Here is a 27,525-nt window from a genome sequence, read left to right on the forward strand (position 1 = left end):
GTAGTTAATGAGTTTTTACCCAACACTTGGGTAAATACTCGGGTATTTACCCACTTGTTTAAAGTATTGTAAAACTATCCATTTTGAATCGATTTCATAGCCTAAACCCAGAAATAGGGTCTAAGATGTTGTATTAGCTATTCAATATAGTAAATACCCAAATAAATACCCACAAATGGGTATTTACCCGGTATTTACCCAATTTACCCAATTTACCGGGTATTTACCCATTGGGTATTTACCCACTGTCCATCTCTATATATCTTAAGCAAAACCTGGCGAGGAAAGTAGAAAATATCACCTTTACAACGATGTAAAGTAAGTTGTCGTAGGTGGTCAAATAGCAGAGATATGTCAATAGTCGATAATGCATTCCATTTTCCAATTTTTTTGTAATCACGCCACAGGTCGCAATTTTGATCGGATCGTCACGAAATTTTAGGGGTTAATGGGGGTCCCACAGAGGAAGAAGCCTATTTAGTTTGGTGATGGTCGGATAACATTCAGGAGTCGGAATAAGCGAAAAGATTATGTGGAGAAAAGTCAACGTTTTTTTTCAAAGCCAATATCTCTGTTTCTTTAAGAGGTATATCAAAAGCAAAACCTGGCGATGAAAGTAGGAAATATCACCTTTACAACGATGTAAAGTAGGTTGTCGTAGCTGCTCAAACAACCGAGATATCCTAATAGTCGGTAATGCATCCCATTTTCCGATTTATTTGTAATCATGCTACAGGTCGCAATTTTGATCGGATCGTCACGAATTTTTTGGGAGTTGATGCGGGTCCCACAGAGGAAGAAGCCTATTTATTTTGGTGATGGTCGGACAACATTCAGGAGTCGGAATAAGCGAAAAGATTATGTGGAGAAAAGTCAACGTTTTTTTCTTATGCGAATATCTCCGCTTCTGGTTGGAGTATTCCAAAAGGAATACCCGTCAATGGAAGAAGAAAAGATCTCGTTTATATTGATGCAAAGTATGTTGGCGTAAGTGAGCAAACCGAGATACTGCAAAATTCAGTAATATACCCAATTTTTACATTTTTTTGTAATCACGCTACAAGTTGGAAATTTTGGGGGTAGATGGGGGTCCCACAGAGGAAGAAGCCTATTGATTTTGGTGATAGTCGGATAATATTTAGGGGTCGGAATGGGGAAAAACTCATTTGGAGACAAATTCAAAGTTTTATTCTTTGTGAATATATCGGCTTCTAGTAGGGGTATTCCAACGGCAAAGCCTGTCAATGGAAGAAGAAAATATTACCTTTACATTGGTGTAAAGCAGGTTGGCGAATGTGGTCAAATAAGGGAGATACCACAATAGTCGGTAATGCATCCAATTCTTCCATTTTTTGCAATCAAGCTACAGGTCGTAATTTTGATCGCATGGTCACGAAATTTTGGTTGCTTATGGGGGTCCCAGAGAGAAAGAGGCATATTATTTTCGGTGGTAGTCGGATTATATTCCCTCAAAGAAATGTTTACCAGTGAAAAGCTTATGCACAGGGGTAGTGGTGTAGGTTATTACATGGTCGGCCCCGTCCCGACTATAGCCTTTGCTCACTTGTTTTTAATATTCATTTTAATTAATCTAAATTATTATTTAGTTTCAATAGATTTTAAGTGGTTTGCAAAATATCAACAAGTTCGATTTGATAGGCAATTTGATGTTGTGACAACCAATTGCCAAGTGAACATCGAGATATGTACTTCAATGTGGTGCTGTTACCCACAAGCTTTTTTTCCTGGCGTTTGGGCAAAAGACGTTCTTCTTTCCAATTTTGACATTAAAATCGCCTAAAATAGTTTTTATGTCATGGGCATATATTTGTTCTAAGCTCTCGTAAGGTATAGTTTTGGTGTGCTGATGTTGAAAAATGTAGCTTTTATCCGAATTGTAACAAATGGGAGCTATAACATCGTCCGACAGCCAAAATTACACTTGAACCGGACTATATACGTTTGAAACTATAGGCAAAATAGAGTAAAATTACACTTTTAATTTTTCGTTTTCTTAGCTTAAGGCCTCAGTAGCCAGAGCTATTTCTTATATTTGTAATTTACTTATAAATATAAATGTTAATAAATAAATAAAAAATAATTTTTCGTTTTCTCATCGTTTTGACTTTTTAGAGGACAATCAAATTTCAAAGGTCAACATTTTTCAAAACAATTATTTTAAATACTTGAACTTGTCGTACGATGCTGGTGTTGGTGTCATATTAAATAGAAGAGTATAGGCTTTATATAATAATTATAAATTATTGTATTCCAGGAAAACAAGGACAACAAAAATTTCTTTGAAAAAATAAATCATAAAAAATCCTTTGAAAACATCCTACAATTTTTTTCAAAAAAATATATGTTAATGTCCTTCATGTAGTGCAACACTTCCGGAAGTTTTTAATATTCTAGTTTTCTTAGTTATTTTTTATTAAATATTTACATGAATTTCTGCGAAGAAAAAAAAAACATTTTATTCTACATCATTATGCGACACGAATAAAATTACAAAGAAAAAAATACGAACAAACCATATTCTGACACCGCAGCATCATAGAAGACCAAAAATAAAAAGACATGTGTCCCGGCGTTTTTGCCCATCACTTCCACTTTCGCGGTTATGGACCCCAAAGGTCTGAGGTCTTGTTGTCAAAAGCGATCATTTTGCCAGACTCATAATTTATAAATTTTAATTTGCTCTCGGAGGCAAAGTTGTAGCTCTTGTCTTAAAGAACTAATTCTGAACACATACAATCCACCAAACCACATCTTCAAAATGAAAATCGACATTTACTCCATTTTGCCTTTAGTTTCAAACGTATATAGTCCTGTTCAAGTGTAACAAATTTTTTTGAAAATTTTCGGACGGTGTAATTGCGTCACTTTTATCTGTTGTTGTGATGCCTTTCCCAAACTCTGGTATTTCCTGTATGACAGAATTATCGGCATTGTATTTGCAAGGAATAAGAATATTTACAGATACGCAGATCATGGATCTTAAAGCGTTTGCCGTCGTTGGCAACCTAGGAAAGGTTTGTTTTTATACCCTCCGCCGTAGCATAGACGATATATTAAGATTGCTTTTCCATTTGAAACGCATTGAAATAATTATTTGCGACCATATAAAGTATATATATTCTTGATCAGGATGAAATTCTAAGACGCTCTAGCGGTGTCCGTCTGTTGTAATCACCCTAGCGACCGCAATAACTGAGATAGAACGCTAAAATTTGTTTGCAACCGAGTGTATTTTTTCAATGGGCAGGTCAAGTTCGAAGATAAGCTATATCGGTCCACGTTCTGGTATAGCCCCTTTATAACCGTACCACCCGATTTAAGGCATTTTTAGGGTTTTACCTACATTTTTTGAACGAACTACCTAAATTTTTACATTTTAGGTTCCCAATGGCCGAGATATCCACTAAAAATTTTCAAGATTTTTGCAACATTATCCGCACTAATTGGCTTCAATTTGGCCATTGGAGTTTCAAAAGATCAAAAAACTTATGCACCTAAAATTGTGGTAGTGGTAGGCCCACTTTTTAGTATAGGCCCATATGAAGGTATCTCCCAATTGCCAAGATAGGTCCACGTTTTCGCCCCATGTAACGGTACCTCCCGATCTAAATTATTTTGAGGCTTTTAGCTAAAATTTCTGACCCAATTAGCCGAAATTTGACATTTGAGGTTTCCAATGACCAAAAAACTTCTCTAGTAAAAATTGCGAAGATAGGTACACTTTTGGGTATAGACTCCCGATTTAGAGTATTTTAAGGCTTTAGCTAAATTTTCTGGCCGAATTAGCTGAAATTAGAGATTCCCAGTGGTCACAAAATATCTCCACAAAAAAATTGTCAACATAGGTCCATGTCTTGGTGTAGCCCCCATATAACGTCACCTCCCGATTTAAGGTATTTTGGGGATTTTAGGTAAATTCTTTGACCGAACTGTAATTTGGTTATCAGTGATCCCGTATTTTCTCCAGCAAAAATCGTTTCTATAGGTCTAAGTTTTTGAATAACCCCCATACAATGGTAACCCCCGATTTTCGGTGTTTTAAGGATTTAAGCTACAGTTTTGAACCGAACTAGCTGTAATTTTGTGGTTTTCAATGGTCACGAAACTTCTCCACCAAAAATTGTTAACATAGGTCCATGTTTTGGTATAGCTCCTATATAACGTTAGCTCCCGAGGATTTAGCTACAATTATTAACATAGTTCCCTGTTTTGGTATGGTCCCCATATAACAGTACCCCAGATTTTCGGTATTTTGAGGATTAAGCTAACATTTTTGACCGAACTTGCTGTAATTTGGTTTCAGCGGTCACATCTCCACCAAAAAACCTTCCACATACATAGATCCTTTTTTTTTGGTATATCCCCCATATAAAGATACCAACAGATTGTAGAAATTTTTAGAAATGTAAATTTTTTGGTCCACTTTATGCATTTGGGGTATCCGTGGTCTATCAACCTGAGAGCACCTAAGAGAAAACTAATTATTATTTTACTTGTCTAACCTAATTTAGGCATGGGGAATCCGTGGTCAGAAAATATATCATTCTAAAATTGTGGACAAGAAAAAAAATAATTAGGGTAAGTGCTCCTATCTCCGGCATGTACCAGTAGTCGGCATCTTTCGTATTTGAGTTTAAATAACTCAAAATTTCTGTAACAAAATATGAAAATAATATCAAAAAGGCTTTAACAATACTCTCAGCTAACTATGTGTAAAATTTCATTGAGCTAAGACCATTTATTATATCGAAATTTAGCTTTTTGTTAGTGAGCGTTTTTCACCACAACCGAAAATGCATGTCTCTTAAGAAAAAATTAGTGGATACGTCAACATAATAATGTCTGTAATTATATTAAAATTTAAAAAACTTTTACAAAATTGTTGTTGTTTTCGTAAAGAATAGTCAAAAGAACACTTTAGAAAAATAAATTATTAAAAAATTATTTTAATTCTGGCAAAATCTGTATTTTATTTATTTTTTAAAAGCAATATCGGTTGAAATATGTATTATTTGTGTAAAAGTATGCTTTTTGTTATTTAAAATAATAAAAAAGAACATTTATATACAAAAATGCAAGGTGCCGACTATTGGAACATGTGATGCCGACTATTGGAAAATGGTGCCGACTACTAGCAAAAAAGCACTATTCTAATAAATTCGCAAATTTCACAAGTTTTAAAAGAAATAATTCAAAATTTCTTTATGTCATCGGAAAGTAAACTAAATTTCGAAGCAAATAAGCTTTATTTCATTGCAATTGGCCAAATTGTGTCGGAATGGTGAAGGATTGAAGTTAGGCAAACTCTTAAAGTGCCGACTATTGGTGCACTTACCCTATTCTATTTTAGTTCAGAATATTTTATGGTGGAGGTTATAAAAAGTTCGTCCCGGCCGAACCTAACAATTTTTAATAGTTATTTTTTTCATAGTAGACTAACCAGAGACCCAACCCAAGTTTTTATCATTCTTATGGGTGAACGCCGGACACATGTTAGCTCAATACCTTCAACGGGTGATACGGCAGTTTGTGACAAAAGGGGGACCAAGATAAGTCCTGGATTTGTGATACTAAAGCAGTATTTTTCATCCCCCTAAAACACTCAAAAATATTTTAGGCAATTCAAGCATTTGATATCAATTTTAACATACCCAGATTTGGCTGTAAAATATTTAGTTTTCAAAACTATTTCAATTTGATAAGACAATGAATCAATCACACGAAAAAAAAACTAACCCATTTTATGGTTTAATAAAACCCATTAATGTTAGATATGAACACAACAATGATACCATACATTTAGTTTACTTGCTGAGCTGTTTGATTGTATGTGTGTGTGTGTGCTGATAAGAATGTTAATGCCAGACAATAAGCAAGAAAATCAATGTCAATATCAGCACACAAAATATACTGGTCGTCGGCCGACTAAAAGATATTTGGGGAGCTTATTCACAAAGCATTTTGCTCTCTCTTTCTCTCAATAGCATGCATTAATATACCCCTCCAACAGCTGATATTGTTTACGAAGTACAGACGATAAACAAACCAAAAGAAATTATCAAAACAAAAAGCCAAGAAATTAACGTAGAAATAACAGCAACAACAAACAGTAAAATGAATTTGATGGTTGTCTGGTGAGAAACACACATTGGTCGCAATGGGGAGCGTATTCTTTGATATCCATGAGTTAACAAAACAACAATTACAAATGGGGGGAGTAAGAGAGCCATTGCAGCAGAGTACAACAGTAAAAGATAACAATTGCAGCAAAGTGTTGGCACAATTGTGTACCTGAAATATTTAGTACCAATAATGAAAAGTTGAAAAATGTTAATAAATGTTTAAAGAAAAATTAACTTTCTCTTGGTTTTGGTGTGCTTTGTGAAAAATTTATTTAAGAAGAAATAGTAGATTTTTAACTCCCATCCATGTTATACAGTTTGCATTAAATTTTAGTTAAAGAGGGCATATCCACTTTGTCACGATCTGAAATGTACTTCCCTGAAATGATGCTTTGAGGAATCACATATGTTTATGCAAAATTTATTTCAGATTCTAGCCATGTTTGACCGGTTTGTCTGTATGGATTCTAGCTAACATGATAACTCTGGAAGGGAGTAACCGATTAATTACATTCAAACTTTGTACTTTCTTCCAAAGTGAAATCAATTTCGAAGATTTGCTCTGAACTGATATTAATCTTTCGAATACCTCTATCGGTATTTCAGCGATATTGTCATCCAAAAGAATGATTGTATTTTCTGTACCAAACATTGGACTCGTTTTTCTGGCAACGAACAGTTTCACAGCGTTCCTACGTTTAATAACAAGTAAAAGGTCGTTAAGTTCTGCCCAACCGACATTTTATACCTACCAGCATAAAATATTCTTTACTAAAATGAAATAATTACTTTCCTGTCCACAGTTTTAGTTAATGCCTAAATTATCTAAACTAGTCCCAGAAAAAGTACTCATTAAAAAACCCCATACTAACCCATTATTTTTACAAGGGCATGTCGCTCGAAGTAGTTATTTTGTGGCCACTTATATAAGTAGTTACTAAAACTCATAACTACTTTTCTAACTACCTATTTAAGTAGTCAGAAAATAACTACATATTTCGAAAATAATGGGTTAGTAGGGGGTTTTGTAATGAGTATTTTTGCTGGGATCTAAAGTAATTTAAATTTAAAAAATGTATTCAAGTAGGTTGTACCTTTATATGGAAGCAATGTATATTAAAGTGTGGACCTATCTTGACAATTTTTGGTGGAAAAAAATTGTAACTGCAGCGAACCTCTAATGTCAAATAATTTAGATAAGACCTTAAAACCTGAAAATCTGGAGGTACCGTTATATGGGCGGCTGTACCAAAACATGAGTTTGAAAACTTATATATACTAAACTTATTGCAAATTTGCAGCTGTGAAGTATTTTTGAAGCCTTTTATACCCTCCACCATATGTAGGGTATAATTAAATTTGTCATTCCGTTTGTAACACATCGAAATATTCGTCGGAGACCCTATAAAGTATATATATTATTGATCAGCATAAAATTCTATGTCGATTTGACCATGTCCGTCTGTCTGTCTGTTGAAATCAAGATACAGCTCGCAATTTTAAAGATAGAGAGTCAAAATTTGGTACAGAAGTTTTTATTACTTGCAGGATGGTTGGTATTGGAAATGGGATATATCGGTCCACGTTTTGATATAGCCCCCATAGAACGGTACCTCCCGATTTTCGGTATTTTTAAGGTTTTAGCTTCATTATCCTACCAAAATGGCTGAAATTTGGTACGTAGTCTTCTTTAGGGGTACAAAATTTTCCCCCAGAATTTTGTAGGTAGCTTTATTATCACACCGAAATGACTGAAATTTGGTACTTAGTCTACGTTGGTGGTATAAAACTTTCCCCCAGAACTTTGTTTGTATCGGTCCATGTCTTCATATAGCCCACATAGAACGGTACCTCCCGATTTTCGGTATTTTGAACGTTGTGGCCTCAATATTCCATCGAAATGGCTGAAATTTGGTATTTAGACTTCGTTGGGGGTACTCAAACTTCCCCTTTAAATTTGTCGGTATAGACCCACGCCTTCATATAGCCCCCATGGAAAGGTACCTCCCGATTTTTCGTATTTTGAAGGTTGTGTCTGGTATTTAGTCTTCAATGTGATATAAAACTGTTCGCCACAAATATGTCTGTACAGGTCCACGCTTTCATATTGCCCCATTTCTGACTAAAATTCGTCGGTATAGGTCCACGTTTCGATATAGCCCCCATAGAACGGTACCTCCGGATTTTCGTAATACTGAAGATTGTGACGTCAATATCCAACCGAAATGGCTGAAATTCGTTATTTCGTCTTCCAAGAGTTATAAAATATTCCAGAGAGAGATAGGTACACGTCTTCCTATATCCCCATAGCAGCTTACATCTTGATTTTCGGTATTTTTTTTAGTTTTAGCCACATTCTCTTACCGAAATATAGGAAATTTTGTATTTAGTCTTCTTTGAGCCTAAACACTTTTCGGTACAGATCGACGTTTTGAAATAGCCGCCATAGAATGGTGCCTCACATTGTTTTACCGAATTGCTGAAATTTAGTATTAAGTCTTCTTCATACACGAAAGGAAACTAATTATTCCATTTTACTTCAATACAACTTGTGGTGGAGGGTATAACAAGTTCGGTTAAAAATTGTAGCTAAAACCCTCAAAATACTGATAACACTGTGCAACAAAATGGAGCTCAAAGTCTGGGGGGTGGAAAATTCCTATTGGAGATGAAAGCCCTTGGTGAGTATATACAGAACCCCGAAGGACAGATTCGCCGTGAGTCGAACTTTCGCGATATGGCGTGATGAATATTTGGCTGGAGACCCTAAAAGCCATCTGGAATCAGCGTTATATCTTTGTTCGCTGTTGTTTAAACTTATATTTAAGATGACATGTCTTCAGTCAAATCAAATGAGGATTTTTTTCGTAGAACATTTCGACCTTCTAACATGCTTCCTTCAATGTCCTTTTCGTCCTTTTTTTCAAGAACCGCAATAAAATTGGCACAAGATGACATTTTTCAGCTTCGGAATATTCCACAAAAATGTCGATCGGAAGATTTTTGGTACGGTTCCCAAAGACATAAAATCGATAAAAATCATGTTTAAGCGGTCGTTTTTCACTTTTACCCGAATCTTGCTCAGACAGCCCTATATCTATTTATTTCAATACATTATTGTTACCTATTGATGATCTAGAATTCTCGGAGTCATTAAAACAGTTGTATCTTGTTTTGCTAAGCACGTTAATTTCATTATTTTTTGGAATAAAAATCCGGATATCCGAATTATGGAACCGGTTATTCTGATATTAAAATCGAATTTTTATCCGATTTTTATGAACCGAATTATACGGTTACGAATTATAAACGATTTGACTTAGCACATACTGTCCCAGTAGCACCCTAAACCCACTTGAAATTCAGTTACGTAACTTTTTGCGCTTGCAATAATGGGTCACCATCCCAGAATTCAACCCGCCATAACACAAAGGTTCGACTCACGGCGGATCTGCCCTTCAGGGTTCTGTATGTCCACACCAAGGGCTTTCACCTCCAAAAAGAATTTTCCACCCCCCAGGTCATGATCATAATTTTTTTTCACGCACAGAAATGTATCCTCACAACGATAAGAAACGGTTCAAAAATACGGTTTTTTTGTTCCAGCACCATAACCGCTTAAAACGTCTAATGTATATTAGTCATATCTGTTTGACAATTTTAATAGCTTTCTAATGATATACATATACGGTTATTCGGTTCATAAAAACCGGATAAAAATTAGATTTTAATATCAGAATAAGCGGTTCCATAATTCGGATATCCGGATATTTATTCCAAAAAATAATGAAATTAACGTGCTTAGCAAAACAAGATACAACTGTCTTAATGACTCCGAGAATTCTAGATCATAAATAGGTTAACAATAATGTATTAAAATAAATAGATATAGGGCTGTCTGAGCAAGATTCGGGTAAAAGTGAAAAACGACCGCTTAAACATGATTTTATCGATTTTATGTCTTTGGGAACCGTATCTAAAATCTTCCGAGCGACATTTTTGTGGAATATTCCGAAGCTGAAAAATGTCATCTTGTGCCACTTTTATTGCGGTTCTTGAAATAAAGGACGAAAAAGACATTGAAGGGAGCGAGTTAGAAGGTCGAAATTTCTACGAAAACAATCCTCATTTGATTTGACTGATGACATGTCATCTTAAATATAAGCTTAAACAACAGCGAACAAAGATATAACTCTGATTCCAGATGGCTTTTAGGGTCTCCAGCAAAATATTCATCACGCCATATCGCGAAAGTTCGACTCACGGCGAATCTGTCTTTCGGGGTTCTGTATATACTCACCTAGGGCTTTCATCTCCAATAGGAATTTTCCACCCCCCAAAAATTTCGGTTCACAGTGTAATCGGGAGGTACCATTAATAACCTAAAACGTTAAATTACAGCTGGTTCGGTTCAAAATTGTAGCTATAATCCCCAATATGCCGAAGATCCGGATGTACCGTTATATGGGAGCTATGCAAAAACATGGGCCGATATAGCCCATATTCGAGCTTGATATACCTATGGCAAAAATATATTCGGGAGGAAATGTAACGTACTTGCTCCAGCGGACGCTAGATTGATTTCAACAGACGGACATGGCTAGATCAAACCCGTTCGTGGGTATTGATTTGGTTACGAAGTTTTTCGGCAAATCACACACACGCGACCCGAACGCAAAGTAAGAGAGCAAGTGTTTTGATTTTTTTACTTCAGTCTTGTACTGAATTTCATGCAAGCAGGTTGATGCCGCTTTATTTGTTTATTTTTGGGTACACAGAAAAGATTTTGCAGTTGTACAGCAAATATGTGGAGGGAAGAATTTGAAAATGATTTTTGTTTTGTATTAATATTTTTAATGACGCAGAATGCCTCGTCTGCAATGCAACAATAAAAAATGTATGTATCCTTAGAAAGTCTTAAAAAATCATTTTTATATACAACTAGCTGAACCCGGTGCGCTTTGCTGCCCCGACTGCGATAAAATATAATGGAATGCCATAATTATTTTAACGTTTTTAATATTTTAGCGAATAAATATAGGAGATATGAAGCCGTTATATACCTATTCAGGGTTGCTATGGAGCTACTATGGTATTTTTGTATGTTTCAGGAGGTAACACTCCTCCGAAAGCCTTTCCGCCTATAAGTATTCCTAATATATGTATATCATAATAAAACATAAATCTTAAGAAGTCTCTCAAAGACATGATACTGATGATAGCTGTAGCCTTGCTCAATTCCTTCCCGACTATAAGTACTTCTGTAAATAATGATGACTTTTACTGACTGCCAAGTCTTCAAAATTTCATTGAAATTGAACATACCTAACAAAAACATGAAATCGACCGCAAAAATATATATGGGTAGCTATATTCCTATATGAACCGCTCTCGATATAATTCGTCAAATTTATTTTTAGACCAAATCCCGACTCACATTTACATTTTGTTCATAAAATACAGAAAATCAGCGTAAAATATATATGGGAGCAATATTCTAATCTGAACCGATTTCGATATGATTTGGCACATTTATATCTAGACCAAATCCCGTTACACATTCCAAATTTCAGCGAAAGTGGACATATATACAGTGTTTGGTGCATCAAATGCGGAAAATCGGCCGAAAATATATATGAGAGCTATATCCAAATCTGAATAGCGAGTTTTGTGCATAAAATACAGTAAATCGGCCGAAAATATATACAGGAGCTGTATCCAAATCTGAACCGATTTCGATATAATTTGGCACATTTATTTCTAGACCAAGTTCTGTAACACATTCCAAATTTCAGCGAAATTGGACATATATAGCGTGCTTGCTGCATGAAATACAGGAAATCGGCCGAAAATATATATGGGAGCTATATTCAAATCTGAACCGATCTCTATATAATTTAGCACATTTATTTCTAGAACAAATTCCGTCAGACCCTCCAAATTTCAGCGAAATTTAACATATATAGTGTGTTTGGTGCATCAAATGTGGAAAATCGGCCGAAAATATATATTGGAACTATATCCAAATCTGAACCGTTTTCGATATAATTTGGCACATTTATGCCTAGACCAAATTCCGTTACTTATTCCAAATTTCAGCGAAATTGGACACATATAGCATGTTTGGTGCATCAAATGCGGAAAATCGGCCGAAAATATATATGGGAGCTATATCCAAATCTAAACCGATTTCGATATAATTCGGCATATTTATGTCTAGACCAAATTCCGTTACACATTCCAAATTTCAGCGAAAGTGGACATATATACAGTGTTTGGTGGATCAAATGCGGAAAATCGGCCGAAAATATATATGGGAGCTATATCCAAATCTGAACCGATTTCGATATAACTTGGCACATTTATTTCTATACCAAGTTTTGTAACACATTCCAAATTTCAGCGAAATTGGACATATATAGCGTGCTTGGTGCATAAAATACAGGAAATCGGCCGAAAATATATATGGGAGCTATATTCAAATCTGAACCGATCTCTATATAATTTAGCACATTTATTTCTAGAACAAATTCCGTCAGACCCTCCAAATTTCAGCGAAATCTATATATATAAAATTGAAATTTGTTTGTACGTTTGTTTGTTTGTTTGTTTGTTTGTGCCTTATAGACTCGAAAACCGCTTAACAGATCTTACTGAAATTTGTAGGGTACATTGCTACATGGCCTGGAATGAAAATAGGCTATATCATTTTTCGAAATTTCGCGTTGATCTGGAGATATGGCATCAAAACCGGAGGTACCTCCAAAAAATTTAGATTTTGTATGCAAATATCTTTAGAACTGTTACAGATACAATCTCCAAATTTGTATGCGTGACGGAATTTGATGTAGAAATAAATTTACCAAATTAAATTCAAATCGGTTCAGATTTGGATATAGCTCCCACATACATATATTTTCGGCCGATTTCCTTATTTTATGCACCAAACACGCTATATATGTCCAATTTCGCTGAAAATTGGAGGGTCTGACGAAATTTGTTCTAGAAATAGATGTGCTAAATTATATAGAGATCGGTTCAGATTTGAATATAGCTCCCATATATATTTTCGGCCGATTTCCTGTATTTTATGCACCAAGCACACAATATATGTCCAAATTCGCTGAAATTTGGAATGTGTAACGGAATTTGGTCTAGACATAAATGTGCCGAATTATATCGAAATCGGTTCATATTTGGATATAGCTCCCATATATTTTCGGCCGATTTTCCGTATTTGATGCACCAAGCACGCTATATATGTCCAATTTCGCTGAAATTTGGAATGTGTAACGAAATTTGGTCAAGGCATAAATGTGCCGAGTTATATCGAAAACGGTTCAGATTTGGATATAGCTCCAATATATATTTTCGGCCGATTTTCCACATTTGATGCCCCAAATACGCTATATATATTAAATTTCGCTGAAATTTGGAGGGTCTGACGGAATTTGTTCTAGAAATAAATGTGCTAAATTATATAGAGATCGGTTCAGATTTGAATATAGCTCCCATATATATTTTCGGCCGATTTCCTGTATTTTATGCACCAAGCACGCTATATATGTCCAATTTCGCTGAAATTTGGAATGTGTTACAAAACTTGGTATAGAAATAAATGTGCCAAGTTATATCGAAATCGGTTCAGATTTGGATATAGCTCCCATATATATTTTCGGCCGATTTTCCGCATTTGATCCACCAAACACTGTATATATGTCCACTTTCGCTGAAATTTGGAATGTGTAACGGAATTTGGTCTAGACATAAATATGCCGAATTATATCGAAATCGGTTTAGATTTGGATATAGCTCCCATATATATTTTCGGCCGATTTTCCGCATTTGATGCACCAAACATGCTATATGTGTCCAATTTCGCTGAAATTTGGAATAAGTAACGGAATTTGGTCTAGGCATAAATGTGCCAAATTATATCGAAAACGGTTCAGATTTGGATATAGTTCCAATATATATTTTCGGCCGATTTTCCACATTTGATGCACCAAACACACTATATATGTTAAATTTCGCTGAAATTTGGAGGGTCTGACGGAATTTGTTCTAGAAATAAATGTGCTAAATTATATAGAGATCGGTTCAGATTTGAATATAGCTCCCATATATATTTTCGGCCGATTTCCTGTATTTCATGCAGCAAGCACGCTATATATGTCCAATTTCGCTGAAATTTGGAATGTGTTACAGAACTTGGTCTAGAAATAAATGTGCCAAATTATATCGAAATCGGTTCAGATTTGGATACAGCTCCTGTATATATTTTCGGCCGATTTACTGTATTTTATGCACAAAACTCGCTATTCAGATTTGGATATAGCTCTCATATATATTTTCGGCCGATTTTCCGCATTTGATGCACCAAACACTGTATATATGTCCACTTTCGCTGAAATTTGGAATGTGTAACGGGATTTGGTCTAGATATAAATGTGCCAAATCATATCGAAATCGGTTCAGATTAGAATATTGCTCCCATATATATTTTACGCTGATTTTCTGTATTTTATGAACAAAATGTAAATGTGAGTCGGGATTTGGTCTAAAAATAAATTTGAAGAATTATATCGAGAGCGGTTCATATAGGAATATAGCTACCCATATATATTTTTGCGGTCGATTTCATGTTTTTGTTAGGTATGTTCAATTTCAATGAAATTTTGAAGACTTGGCAGTCAGTAAAAGTCATCATTATTTACAGAAGTACTTATAGTCGGGAAGGAATTGAGCAAGGCTACAGCTATCATCAGTATCATGTCTTTGAGAGACTTCTTAAGATTTATGTTTTATTATGATATACATATATTAGGAATACTTATAGGCGGAAAGGCTTTCGGAGGAGTGTTACCTCCTGAAACATACAAAAATACCATAGTAGCTCCATAGCAACCCTGAATAGGTATATAACGGCTTCATATCTCCTATATTTATTCGCTAAAATATTAAAAACGTTAAAATAATTATGGCATTCCATTATATTTTATCGCAGTCGGGGCAGCAAAGCGCACCGGGTTCAGCTAGTTTAATATATATAGCGTATTTGGGGCATCAAATGTGGAAAATCGGCCGAAAATATATATTGGAGCTATATCCAAATCTGAACCGTTTTCGATATAACTCGGCACATTTATGCCTTGACCAAATTTCGTTACACATTCCAAATTTCAGCGAAATTGGACATATATAGCGTGCTTGGTGCATCAAATACGGAAAATCGGCCGAAAATATATGGGAGCTATATCCAAATATGAACCGATTTCGATATAATTCGGCACATTTATGTCTAGACCAAATTCCGTTACACATTCCAAATTTCAGCGAATTTGGACATATATTGTGTGCTTGGTGCATAAAATACAGGAAATCGGCCGAAAATATATATATGGGAGCTATATTCAAATCTGAACCGATCTCTATATAATTTAGCACATTTATTTCTAGAACAAATTCCGTCAGACCCTCCAAATTTCAGCGAAATTTAATATATATAGCGTATTTGGGGCATCAAATGTGGAAAATCGGCCGAAAATATATATTGGAGCTATATCCAAATCTGAACCGTTTTCGATATAACTCGGCACATTTATGCCTTGACCAAATTTCGTTACACATTCCAAATTTCAGCGAAATTGGACATATATAGCGTGTATGGTGCATCAAATACGGAAAATCGGTCGAAAATATATATGGGAGCTATATCCAAATATGAACCGATTTCGATATAATTCGGCACATTTATGTCTAGACCAAATTCCGTTACACATTCCAAATTTCAGCGAATTTGGACATATATTGTGTGCTTGGTGCATAAAATACAGGAAATCGGCCGAAAATATATATGGGAGCTATATTCAAATCTGAACCGATCTCTATATAATTTAGCACATCTATTTCTAGAACAAATTTCGTCAGACCCTCCAATTTTCAGCGAAATTGGACATATATAGCGTGTTTGGTGCATAAAATAAGGAAATCGGCCGAAAATATATATGGGAGATATATCCAAATCTGAACCGTTTTCGATATAACTCGGCACATTTATGCCTTGACCAAATTTCGTTACACATTCCAAATTTCAGCGAAATTGGACATATATAGCGTGTATGGTGCATCAAATACGGAAAATCGGTCGAAAATATATATGGGAGCTATATCCAAATATGAACCGATTTCGATATAATTCGGCACATTTATGTCTAGACCAAATTCCGTTACACATTCCAAATTTCAGCGAATTTGGACATATATTGTGTGCTTGGTGCATAAAATACAGGAAATCGGCCGAAAATATATATGGGAGCTATATTCAAATCTGAACCGATCTCTATATAATTTAGCACATCTATTTCTAGAACAAATTTCGTCAGACCCTCCAATTTTCAGCGAAATTGGACATATATAGCGTGTTTGGTGCATAAAATAAGGAAATCGGCCGAAAATATATATGGGAGATATATCCAAATCTGAACCGTTTTCGATATAACTCGGCACATTTATGCCTTGACCAAATTTCGTTACACATTCCAAATTTCAGCGAAATTGGACATATATAGCGTGTATGGTGCATCAAATACGGAAAATCGGTCGAAAATATATATGGGAGCTATATCCAAATATGAACCGATTTCGATATAATTCGGCACATTTATGTCTAGACCAAATTCCGTTACACATTCCAAATTTCAGCGAATTTGGACATATATTGTGTGCTTGGTGCATAAAATACAGGAAATCGGCCGAAAATATATATGGGAGCTATATTCAAATCTGAACCGATCTCTATATAATTTAGCACATCTATTTCTAGAACAAATTTCGTCAGACCCTCCAATTTTCAGCGAAATTGGACATATATAGCGTGTTTGGTGCATAAAATAAGGAAATCGGCCGAAAATATATGTATGTGGGAGCTATATCCAAATCTGAACCGATTTGAATTTAATTTGGTAAATTTATTTCTACATCAAATTCCGTCACGCATACAAAATTTGGAGATTGTATCTGTAACAGTTCTAAAGATATTTGCATACAAAATCTAAATTTTTTGGAGGTACCTCCGGTTTTGATGCCATATCTCCAGATCAACGCGAAATTTCGAAAAATGATATAGCCTATTTTCATTCCAGGCCATGTAGCAATGTACCCTACAAATTTCAGTAAGATCTGTTAAGCGGTTTTCGAGTCTATAAGGCACAAACAAACAAACAAACAAACAAACGTACAAACAAATTTCAATTTTATATATATAGATTTGTTTTTTCTCTCAAAAAAATTAACATATGAATAAAAATGCTTTTCAAATTATGAAGTTATTTATATTATTTTTAATTTAACTCATACAAAGCGAACGCGCCAACAATATATTTTTCATTTCACACTCAATATGAAAATCATCACCCTGTTCTGTCAGTGTAATTTTACCCACACATAAACAATTTAAGCGCTCGCTCTTCTTGGTCGGCTGTGGGCTAGATCGATGTAGAATTTTATGCTGGTCAATACGGTAGTGTGTAAAAAATTTATCTGAAAATATCTTACCCTTAAAAACATAGACCAAGGTAAACGATTTTTGGTGGGACTTCTGATAACTTCAGCTGTTTCGGTTAAAAATTGTAGCTTAATTTCTCAAAATACCGAATATTGCAGGGTACTGTTCTATAGGGGCTATACCTAAAAAGGCCAACTGAGAACCTCCACTGAAATTGTAGCTAAAAACGTCAATATACTGAAAATCTTGACGTACCGATTTATGGGGGCCACATCAAAGCAAAGGACCTATGTTTACCTTTAAAAAACCCTCTGATAACTTCAAATGTCAAATTACAGCTATTTAGGTAGCTAAATTCCTCAAAATACCGAATATTGCGAGGTATCGTTCTATAGGGGATATTATGTTTGGATCCAAACATATATTTGTTTGCAACCGGTCCCATATATAACCGGATCCAAACATAGTTCTAACATAAATTTTTCTGCGTGTACGAACTTGACCTTCCTATGGAAAAAAGACACTCGGTTGCAAAATTTACGGACTCTAGAGTGATTACGGACGGACGGACATTGGTAGATCGTATTTAATATATTCTTAATAGGGTAGAAAATGATTAGTTCTATGTGTTACAAACAGAAAAACAAACTTAATATAACCTCCATATTATGGTATATTATGGAGGGTATAAAAATTAATCTATACGCATACAACATTACAAAAAAGTACTAGATGTCGTTTGCCATCACTGATTAAAAATTTTTGAGAGAGTCAAAAGAGGTGACGATAATATCTTTACAATGTACACAAATAATGAATATCTTCATGTACTGGCATACGTTGTGCTACTAACTGAATTGGCTACATTTTGTATCTAAACGGCAAACTGCAATAACACGGAACGCGGAAAATTATTATTCAATCGTTTGTCAAAGAGAACAAGGGTTTGGGCTACGTATCGAATCATATCAGCAAAATTGTCACAATTAACAATAAACGAAAAAATCAAATATTTTGCAAAAACAATAAAATAATCAATTTAATTGTTATATACAGTGTTGAGTCATAGCAATTAGCTTCCTTTCAATTGTTTTAAGATGTCAGAAAGGTAAGTATGTTAATGAAATATTGTATGGACGGCCATTTGTTAAAACAATCCGCCCTTTTCAATTTCAGTGGCTTAGTTGTAGAAACTTCATTGGGTCCCATAAAGGGCCGTCAATGCGAGGGCGTTTACGGTCATACGTTTTATAGTTTCGAGAAAATTCCCTTTGCTGAAGTTCCTGTTGGTGAGTTGCGCTTTCGACCGCCACAACCCAAACAACCGTGGTCACAGGTGCTGGAGTGCACACAGCCAGCGTTAAAGCCGCTACAAAGAAATATACTGACAAATCAATTTGAGGGAAGCGAAGATTGTTTATATTTGAACATTTATGCCAAACAGGTTTGTAGAAAAAAAAAAAACACATAACGTAATCAAATAAGTTAAGAGCCACGGACAAGTCTTGGCATAAGAGAAAATATATTCTCTTTATTAATAAGTACTCAAATGAAAACACTTCGCTTAAAATTTTAAATGAGGTGCTCTCTTTTTTTTCTGTAGTTGAAATCAGATAAACCTTTACCGGTTATTGTATTTCTCTTTGGTGGAGGCTTTGAAAAGGGTGATCCAACAGTGGATTTACATGGCCCGGATTATTTCATGATGAAAGATGTAGTTTTTGTTACCATTGGCTATCGTCTGGGACCGTTTGGTGAGCACAAGTAATTCGTAATTTAGTAAAACCTTTTTTCATATTTGATTCTGTTTTTGTTGTAGGTTTCTTGCAATTCAAAGACCCTGAAATTAAGGCCCCTGGTAACAATGGCCTTAAAGACCAACTGGTTGCATTGCGTTGGATTAAAGAAAATATTTCACGGTTCAATGGTGATGCCGCTAACATAACTCTCAGTGGAGAAAGTGCTGGAGCAGCAGCGGCCCATTACCTCATGTGTTGCCCTTTGGCCAAGGGACTGTTCCACAAAGCCATCCTAATGTCTGGCAATATACTCTGTTCATGGGCCTATTCCCCTTTAGAAAATGTACCCTATCGTCTGGCCAAAGCCTGTGGTTATGAGGGACCAGCCGATAATGAAAAACTTATTCTTGAATACTTACAACAACAACCTGGTGAAAATTTACTTAAACATTATATAAATACTAAAGATGAAAATCTCAATGACTGCCTATTCACCTTTGGACCCTGTGTTGAACCATACGCAAGTGATATGTGTATAATAAATAAACATCCCGAACAAATGTTGGGCGAATCGTGGGGCAATAATATACCAGTATTGATGAGCGGTACATCATGTGAGGGTTTACTTATGTTTCCACGGGTGCATATGGCACAATTCCTTCTCACAGAGTTGGAGGATAGTCCTCAGCATTGTTTGCCGCTATCGCTTAAGTTGAAATATCCTGCAGACGTACAAAAATCGTTGGGTGAAAAAATCAAATACACACATTTTGCTGATAAAAAGGCGACAATGGAGAATATCATGAGATATTGTGAGGTAATGTAGAAAGTGCATTATTGAAAAGTGCGATATAGTCTCAATAACTCGGACACTCATTAATCCGAACACTAAAATTGTTCGGATTATGGAGATTCGGACACCCCTGAAACATGTGGTGTCCAAATTATCAAAAAGGAAACTTAAGTTATAAACGATTGTAGCATGAGTTTAAAAATTTAAATGACAGTCCGAAAAAAAAACAGGTAAAAACATTAAGTTCGGTCGCACAGAGGGGAAACATAGGAGTAAAGTTGCTCAAAACTCAAAATATGAAAAACATGTTCAATAAAAAATCTCAAACATAAAATGTCCTTTCTTACCTTCCTTACAGTACGCCTCGTATAAAGTGTTTTGGCATCCAATTTTACGCTTTATAAAAGCCCGCACAACAGCATCAGCAGCCCCCACCTATTTGTATCGCTTTGATTTCGATTCACCAGATTTCAATCATCAACGCATCAAATACTGTGGCAAACAGATGCGTGGTGTCGCACATGTCGACGATCATTCCTACCTGTTCTATGGCAATTTCTCATGGAAACTATCCCCAGAGACCGATGAATACAAAACCATTGAACGTATGGTTGACATTTGGTACTCATTTGCTGTGCAATCAAATCCCAATGGCTGTCGCATTGAAAATGAGCTGCTGAATGGTTCATGGTTGCCGGTAAATCATACGACAAGTAGTGGCAATCTCAAATGTTTAAATATTAATCGAGACTTGGCAATAATTGATTTGCCCGAAATGAAAAAGCTTCAAGTGTGGGAGAGTGTTTATGAAGAAGACAGACAGATACCCACCAACAACAGCATCTAAATGAATGTTAAAACGAAAGAAACAAAACGAAACAATAAAAGCATTAACTAGGCACAATTTTAATATAGAATAGCAATTTCAAACTAAAATAAATAATTTTTATTATTAGAAAGCTTTTTAGTTTATTGTGTTTTTAATTATTAGATAATAACAGTTTATGACATATTCAGGTCAGCACCTAGAAATATTTAAATTTAGGTTTCTTGAATATTTCGCACTTAGCCAGAATCAAATATTAAAGTCACATTCATAAGAATTATTTCCAAATGTCCCATATTATAAAAATAAATGATTAATTATCTACGAATATGTGTATATAATATTTATATTTAACAAAACAAAACCAGTTATTTTTAGACACCACTTCCTTACACTGTGACACAAATTGGTACTCCAGATCTGTGCGGTGGAAAATTTCTTTTGGAGATTAAAGCCCTGAGTGAATATATTATGAACCCAAAAATTAGTTTTCGCCATACATAGGTCAAGTTTCTGAGTAATGGTGTGATTAGTATGTTTATTGTACACCTATTACACTATGCAACATTTTTATGGTGTTCTTGTGCAAACAATTCGAACCCAAGTTGTGTTTTGTTGTTTCAGATGGAGCTTGGCTTTTATGGCCCCATCTAAACATGGTCAAATTTTCAATTTTTAAAGCAATTCGGGGCTATATCTCTAAAACTAATGCGAATCTTCTTCTGACCTTTGAAGCAAATTCGTAGATATAGATAAGAATAAAATATTTGGAGAAGTTATGAACTCGAAAATATACATTTATTGCCTCAAATCTTTCGCACTATATCTCCAAAACTGTTGCATTTTCCTTAATAATTTTTTTCTTGCAAAATATTCACTCGAATGTATTACAGAAATCTTCAGAACATACCATTGTAAAATGTCACTATCACGATGTTTTTAATATATTTTTCAACGGCAATTTAATAAATGTGTCAATAATAGATCTAACTGGTTACTTTCCCAGCAATAATTGTCCAGCAAGAACTTTCTCGGAGAGTAAGGAGTTTTTATTCTCTTTTGCTAGAAAATTGTAAAAAGTAGATAGACACCTTCCCAGCAAAAACCAGCAAGCAATCAGCTGACTTGCCAAAACAGAACAATTTGTCCGCCAATAAATGAACGAAAGGAAGCAAAAATGTTGTATTTTATTAAAATAAAAAAAAGAAAATGACACAAAAAAGGATTTTTCCACTTTGCAACCTTGTTCTCCAAAAAAACAATACAATTAGGCTTTGCTATTTCCCCAATAAAATTGATTTCAATTTGCACAAACATAAATCACTGAATAATTAAAAACAACTGATTTATTGTTTACAGAAAAAGAAGAGTTACAAGAAGAAATTTGTCCACCAAGAATTTGCAAACTCTCAGAGAAAGAACTGTCAAAATGTCACTCTCGAATCGCTCTCTTTTGCTGGTTTTTTGTGTTAACAGGCGACTTCTAGCAACAATTGGTACAAGTTGTTACAAACTTTAGGGTAACCAGACAAACCTAATGTGGTGAAATCCCAAATGCGAGAATAAACTGCTCGAGTGAACAGTGTTTGAAATACGTGTTGTAAAAGATATGATACAAAATACCAATACAAAATATAAATGAAATAAGCATTTTAGAGTTTCAGAAAGTCCTGAAGTATTGCTGAGAACATTATTTGGAAAATTTTTGCAAAAGGTTACTTGGTTCAATTCCCAGTTGTTTAGCTGATACCCAACAGAATTCTAGAAATTATGTAATTGTTCTATATTTCATCGATTTTGACGCACTAGTAGCAGTTTTTCTTAAGTGGTCTGCTTAACAGATAAATTCTACTGGTTTATGGCTACAATATTGCTAAAGACAGGACGAATTCCTATTCGTTTATGAGATAAAGGCCCGATAAAAGCAAACATAAATGTAGTTTTAGCCCGGTATAGATGAGACCATAAAATCCAACTGGATCTGGCAGGACAAAACCCAACTAGGGGTTTGTAGTCTCTTTATGTACTTTGAAAAAATTTTTAGTAGAAGTTGTTTGCTTTTTCAATGTTGCATGGTGTTATGCTTTGGAAAGCTGTATTGATTTGTTTGGGGAAGGTTTTGAGATCACATTTCTTCAGTCGAATCAAATGGTTAGTCTTTCTGTAGAACATTTCATTCTTGTAACTCAATTCTTTGCATATATCTTTCGTCCTTATTTTTCTTCACTAAAACTGTTAAGATAGGTCCACGTTTTGGTATATCCCCCATATAACGGTACCTAAAGAGTTAAGGTATTTTGAGGATTTTAGCTAAATTTTCCTCCGAAATTTGCTCTGATTTTTCACTTGGAGTTTCAAGAGGTCAAAAAACTTCTGCAAAAAATGGTGGAAAAAGGTCCACGTTTGGGTATAGCCCCCATATAAAGGTACCTCCCAATTTAAGGTATTTTAGGGCTTTAGAAAATGCAGCTATTTCTGACCGAATTAGCTTAAATTTGCCATTTGATGTTCCCAATGACTAAAAACGTCTCTGCAATAAATTATTAAGATAGGTCCACCATATAACAGTAACGGTAAATCCGATTTTTGGTATTTTGAGGTTTTGTTGCTACATTTTTTACCGTACTAGCTGTAATTTGACGCTTGAGGTTTTAAGCGGTTACGAAACTTTTCCACCAAAAGTCGTCAACATAGGTCTAGATTTAGGTATAGCCCCCATATAATATTTCGCCCCGATTTTCGGTATTTTGAGGATTTTAGCTACAATTTTTAAAAGAACTAGCTCTAATTTGACACTTGAGGCTTTCAGCACTCACAAAACTTTTTTGAAGCTTTTAGCTAAATTTTCTGACCTGCTAAGCTGAAATTTGACACTTGAGGTTGTTAGTAGTCACGAAACTTCTCCACCAAAAATTGTTAACATAGGTCTATGGTACATCCACCATATAACAGTACCCCCTATTTTTGGTAGTTTGAGAATTTTGACTACAATTTTCAACCAACATTTGAGGCTTTCAGCGGTCACGAAACTTCTCCACCAAAAATGGTGAACATAGATCCATGTTTTAGTATATATATATATATCCCCCATATAAAGGTACCCCCGATTTTTGGTATTTTTGGTAGTTTAGCTAAAATTTTTAATCGAACTTGGTGAAATTTGACATTTGAGGTTCTCAGTGGTCTCAAAATTCTCCATCAAAAATCGTCCCATAGGTCCGTGTTTTGGTATAGACCCTATGGAACGTAACCACGCAATTTTCGGTATTTTGAAGATTACCTCGATTATCCGTGAATCGATTATCCGGGAACCTCCATTATCCGGGATCGAAAATAAATGTTGGTCTTTTTTCCATTTCCTCTATTTTTCGTTATAAACTTTATTATACGGGAGTAAACGCAAACTTTCCAATTAATTTGATTAAACAAAGGAAAACAAAAGAAATCCCGAAGTTCTCCCATATTTCACAATTTGTGTAATAATGGTATCATAAAAACCATGGGACAAAATTAATTCAGATGAATCTAAGGATGACGATATTATGTATCCTTCTAAAATTTGGTAAGTTTCCTTAAAAAAATAATAAAAACTGCAGACTTTATTATTGTACAATACTATGCGATTTTACTTAAAAATATGTTCAAAAACTGCATAAAAACAATGCCTCCATTATCCGGGAAAATCGATTATCCGTAATGCTTCCGGACCCGACCATCACGGGCATTCCGTATGCCAAACCACCGTTGGGAGATTTGAGATTTCGAGCAACACAACCAACAGAACCATAACAAAGTGTGCGTGATTGTTCCTGCCGTAAATCTAAGCCAGTACAAATACATTTTCAGACTTTGCGATGTGAAGGTTCCAAGGATTGTTTGTATTTGAATGTTTACACAAAAAAGGTAAGGACCACTAACAACTACATTTTTTCGGATGATGATTAAATAATTAAAGTAAAAGAAACACTTTCAAACAAATCACAAACTTGAAAAAACAATGAATTTTAATAGTATTTATGAAATTATATGAAAAAGGAATTTTTTCTTACGAATAGTGTTGAGATATAGTTTGTGTGAAAACCACTGCGATTTTCCAAGAAAAAAATCAAAGCGAATATACATTTCTTGGAACAACAACAAATTTTAATCAAAATATTAGTGCATAACAAGGGAAATTGAACAGGTAGTGGTATCGACAAATTTTGAATATGTTGTGTCAAAAATTTCTTTATTTTGTTGGGGAAATTACAACAAAATTAATTTTGTTACAAAGGAATTTGACACTTCATATTCGAACAGCTGACGTGACACCACTAACTGTTCAATATGCCTTGGTGCTAACTCTTACCCACCAACACAATACATTTTCATGAAAGCTTTCATAGTCTGGCACAAGACCAAGGAAAAAATTGGAAAATATGAAATTATATGGTCTGTTCCAGAACTGCAAGAATCTATTAATGTTGACTATTTTTTCCGATAACATAAAGGAAAAAATTTTATCGTAGTAAAAAATAGTAGCTTCTCGCAGGTTCTGAAACAGAGAAAATTGTGAAAACGTTTTTGATTTTTTTACATTTTTACAGTGTTTTATTAGTAATTGTCTTTGTTTTATAATTCTTTTTTAGTTAAAAAGTGAAAACCCCTTGCCTGTTATGGTCTGGATTTATGGTGGTGGCTTTTAAGTAGGCAGCTCAGATGACTGTTTATATGCTCCAGACAATTTTATGCAAAAAGATGTCGTTTTTGTTACCTTCAATTACAGATTGGGAATTTTTGGTAAGCACTTTTACAAGCACTTTTTACGATCAGTTCATTGTAATTTGCTTTTAGGTTTCTTATGCTTTGACGACCCTGAACTAAATATACCCGGCAATGCTGGATTACAAGATCAAGTAGTGACCCTGAAATGGGTTAAGGAGAACATCTGCAAATTTAATGGTGATCCCAACAACATCACCGTTTTTGGCCCCATTGCTGGTGCACCTTCTATACATTATCTAATGTTGTCTCCCAAATCACGGGGACTCTTCGACACGGCCATACTACAATCTGGTTCAGCATGGGTCATGGCCGATCGCCATGATTGGGGTTCCAAATATGGACGTGTTATAGGTTACCATGGTGATTGCTACGACAAACAGGTCTATGAATATTTAACAAAACAAAGTTCCAAAAATTTGGGTGCATACTATCATTCCCTCCTGACCGAGCAACTTATGATGAATCATGAACCCTACATTACAGAGGATAGTATTATTGCTGAACCCATAATCAAATTATTACCCAATGCCTGGGGTAATGAAATATCTTTCCTTACTGGTGGAACTTCATCTGAAGGATTATTGGTCCATGCTGTTACAAAAAAGCATCCTTACGTCATAAATAACTTGAGTGATTTTGTAAATTTTCTGCCAATAGATGTACAGAAATCTCATAACTATAAGAATCTCAGGGAAATGGCTATGAAACTCAACTCCACCTATTTCAAAAACAAACAACCAACATTCACAGGAAACTTGATAGAATTTTTATACATGTTCGGTCACAAAATGTTTTGGCATGGTATATTCCCGACAATGAGAGCCCGCTCGAAATATAGCGACAAAGAGGTGCCCACTTATTGCTATCGTTTCGATTATGATTCGCAAATTTATAATCCATATCGTTCGCTGAGCTGTGGTAACTCTGTGAAGAAAGGTGTTTGTCACAGCGAAGAATTGTCATATTTATTTTATAATTTTCTATGCGGCAAAATGCCAGTTAACGGCAAAGATTTTAAATGCGCTCAAGCAATGATTGCAATGTGGTATAATTTCGCATTAACATCCAATCCAAATTGTAAGGAAATTAAAACAGTTCAATGCACAGTGTCCGATTTTCCAAAAACCTGGCCAAAAATCGAAAATAAAATTTATCAATTTACACTAAAAAGGGTCAGATATTGTTTATAGGATCCCAGTGCGTGTAGTTACGACAAAATATATAGATTTCTTGTTTAATAAGTGGGTATAAAAGCAGGTCGAAGTGACCCTATTTGGATTTTTTTTCTTTTCAATATTTAAGTTGTTTATAAATCTATGATAATATGCTAAATAAGCAACGGTTATTAAATATTTTCTTTTCGTAATTGTAATGAAAGGTATGTGAAACGTATTTAAGATGTTCAGTGTCGCCAATGAATTGTGCGTTGTTTAATAATTGATGTCCGTACTTGTTAATTTTTTTAAGATCAATTTTCACAATAAATTATGAAAATAGTTGTGAGTAAGATCGAGTTGGGTCGTGTAATTTATCATTTCATAAAAAAGGGGTTTTTACCAATTTCCATCGAAACATCCTGCACATATTTGCACTTTTTGTTTTTATGTGATATTTTGTCTTGCAGGTATGTACAGATTTTCTTTCATTCAGAATGTAAGAATATAGTGTAGGGTCACTTTCTGGCGTTTGGGTATAATTTGGACTTTTGGTATATTGTAAGACCTATAGTAAAATTTTAAGGCGAACAAATTTCT

General features: G+C 34.8%; 2 protein-coding genes across 2 annotated transcripts in view; both read left to right on the plus strand.

Annotated features, from left to right (window-relative positions):
• Nucleotides 1-21,140, plus strand: part of LOC141391616 (esterase B1-like) — a 51,030-nt gene extending 29,890 nt beyond the window's left edge. Inside the window, exons 2-6 of the mRNA XM_073964469.1 lie at nt 18,376-18,757; nt 18,826-19,093; nt 19,253-19,403; nt 19,469-20,205; nt 20,540-21,140. Coding sequence (XP_073820570.1) covers nt 18,747-18,757; nt 18,826-19,093; nt 19,253-19,403; nt 19,469-20,205; nt 20,540-21,028 — 1,656 coding nt within the window. The 5' untranslated portion in view covers nt 18,376-18,746 and the 3' untranslated portion in view covers nt 21,029-21,140. The remainder of the gene's footprint in view (nt 1-18,375; nt 18,758-18,825; nt 19,094-19,252; nt 19,404-19,468; nt 20,206-20,539) is intronic.
• Nucleotides 21,141-21,265: 125 nt separating this feature from the next.
• LOC141391768 (esterase B1-like) lies at nt 21,266-27,278 on the plus strand. The gene is made up of 3 exons (XM_073964474.1): nt 21,266-24,910; nt 25,636-25,786; nt 25,841-27,278. Exons 2-3 carry the CDS (start codon nt 25,735-25,737, stop codon nt 26,959-26,961), a joined length of 1,173 nt encoding a protein of 390 aa, XP_073820575.1. The 5' UTR covers nt 21,266-24,910; nt 25,636-25,734; the 3' UTR covers nt 26,962-27,278.
• The last annotated feature ends 247 nt before the right edge of the window (nt 27,279-27,525 follow it).

This window comes from Musca autumnalis, unplaced genomic scaffold (assembly GCF_047663935.1).
Source record: "Musca autumnalis isolate F117 unplaced genomic scaffold, ASM4766393v1 scaffold_1, whole genome shotgun sequence".
Lineage (NCBI taxonomy): Eukaryota > Metazoa > Arthropoda > Insecta > Diptera > Muscidae > Musca > Musca autumnalis.

What these genes read in the sequence shown, in the direction of transcription:
- LOC141391768 (XM_073964474.1), top strand. Translation starts at nt 25,735, where the DNA reads ATGCAAAAAGATGTCGTTTTTGTTACCTTCAATTACAGATTGGGAATT. An exon ending in TTACAGATTGGGAATTTTTG is followed by an intron (nt 25,787 to 25,840) that starts GTAAGCACTTTT and finishes ATTTGCTTTTAG; the next exon opens with GTTTCTTATGCTTTGACGAC.